This window comes from Nicotiana attenuata, unplaced genomic scaffold (genome assembly GCF_001879085.1).
Source record: "Nicotiana attenuata strain UT unplaced genomic scaffold, NIATTr2, whole genome shotgun sequence".
NCBI lineage: Eukaryota > Viridiplantae > Streptophyta > Magnoliopsida > Solanales > Solanaceae > Nicotiana > Nicotiana attenuata.
In genome coordinates this window covers 162603-164705 of record NW_017670747.1, presented here as the reverse complement: position 1 = coordinate 164705, position 2103 = coordinate 162603, and the positions used below count along the sequence as shown (strand labels likewise).

At 38.4% G+C, this 2103-nt stretch overlaps 1 protein-coding gene across 1 annotated transcript; it reads left to right on the top strand.

Annotated features, from left to right (window-relative positions):
* Positions 1 to 279: 279 nt before the first annotated feature.
* LOC109242946 lies at positions 280 to 1414 on the top strand. Its single transcript, XM_019409841.1, has 2 exons — positions 280 to 1097; positions 1183 to 1414. Exons 1-2 carry the CDS (start codon positions 280 to 282, stop codon positions 1412 to 1414), a joined length of 1050 nt encoding a protein of 349 aa, XP_019265386.1.
* Positions 1415 to 2103: the final 689 nt, after the last annotated feature.

The window sequence follows — 2103 nt, the reverse complement described above, 5'->3', positions numbered from 1 at the left end:
TTACAAAGGTTATTATGCAATGAATTCAATGTAGTGAACTTATATGGTGTAGATGAATGTGAGCCCCCTATTTACTCTATTCCCAATATTGAACAATATGAAGAAGAATCTAATAAAATTGTGGATGATGTTGGTACTGATTGTAGCTTAAGTGATGTAGGATCTGAATCTAGTACTGATTCTGAAGGATACAATTCTGAAGAATTAGAAGCACTTAAAGCACAAAAGAAAAGGGAAATAGATGAAAAACTTAGTGACTTCAAAGAGTTATAAAAAGGTATGTCCTTTAAGGACATACCAGAAGCTAGGAAGTGTATGAAGTTATATTCTCTGGCTAACAAGAAAAGATTGAAATTGGAGAAGAATGACCTAGAAAGACTTAGGTATACTTGTGATATTGTTGGTTGTCCCTTTGTGTGCTTAATAGCAAAAGAAAAGTTTGGTGGGGTTAAAATCAAGACTTTATCTTCTGAACATGATTGTGGCACTGCATTTGATAACAAGACTGTTGATTTTAGTACCATTGCACAATATTTCAATAAGAAGTTACAAGATAATCCTAAGTACAAGGTTAGGGAGATGATGTTAGATTTGAAGAGAAACTTTGAGCTAAATGTTAGTCATGGGAAGTGCAAGAGGGCAAAGAGGATGGTATTGGAGTCACTAGATGGTAGTTTTTCAGATGAGTACAATAAACTAGAGGCTTATGCCAATGAATTGAGGGAAAGTAACCCTGGTAGTGATGTGGTTGTTACACTTTCAAAGAGTGCACTTGAAGAAGGAAGAAGAAGGTTCTTGAGAATGTATGTGTGCTTTCATGCTTTGAAGATGGGTTTCAATCTAGGATTGAGACCTTTTATTGGTTTGGATGGTACCTTTTTGAAGGGCAAAGCCAAAGGCCAGCTGTTAGTAGCAGTTGGACAGGATTCACATAATCATTTTTACCCTTTGGCATGGGCAGTTGTTGATAAGGAGAACAAAAATACTTGGAATTGGTTCCTACAGCTTCTGCAATCTTCTTTGGACCTCAAGGAAGGGGAAGGAATCACCTGCATGTCAGATATGCAAAAGGTGAAGTTTTCTGAAATTTCTAATCTGTTATTCAATCTTCAATTTCTGAAATCATTTGTTTGTTTGAAATTTCTAATCTGAAATTTCTGAAATCATTTGTTTGTTCTGCAGGGACTGCTTGATGCAGTCAAAACAGTCCTTCCTCAGGCACACCACAGGTACTGTGTTAAGACATATTGAGTCTAACTGGTGCAAACAGTTCAACACTAGGGAAAACAAGAAGCTTTTATGGTGGTGTGCATGGTGCACATATGCAGAAGATTTCAAGGATCAGCTAGGAAAATTAGGTGACTTGAACAAAGATGCTGCAGAGGCTTTGTTGAGGTACCCACCCCAGTCCTAGTGCAGAGCATATATGGACACTGTATGCAAGAATCAGTCGGTTGATAATAACTTGACTGAATCATTCAACAAGTGGATTGTGGATGCAAGGCATAAGCCTATAATCAAGATGCTAGAGGACATCAGAATCAAGACCATGAACTTGTTAAGAACATGAAGAAGAAGTTAGGAGCTGGAGATATGATTTCAGTCCAAAATGCATGGACTTGTATAATGAGTACCTGCAGATTGCACAAACTGCCTGTGAAGTAAATGCAAATGGTCAAAATGGCTATGAAGTAACAGAAGGATCTGATAAGCATTGTGTTAATTTGGTTGTGAAGAAGTGCACTTGCAGGTCATGGGACCTTACAGGAATCCCATGTCCACATGCTATTAGAGCTATACTTCATGACTCTGGTGATCCAATGACTGAAATCAACTGGTGGTATAGCAAGGAGGCATTTCTGCTGACTTATAGGCACAAAATACAGCCTGTCAGGGGAGAAAGGTTTTGGAAGATTGAACCATCTCAAGCAATGGAACGTCTAGAGCTTGTGAAATTGGCTGGTAGACCTAAGGTTAAGAGAGATAGGCAGAAGGATGAGGCAATTAAAAGACAAGGAGTTTGGTCACAGTCAAGAAAAGGAAGAATCATGACTTGTAGCAAATGTGGAGAAACAACTCATAATGCAAGGACTTGTGGTCAGG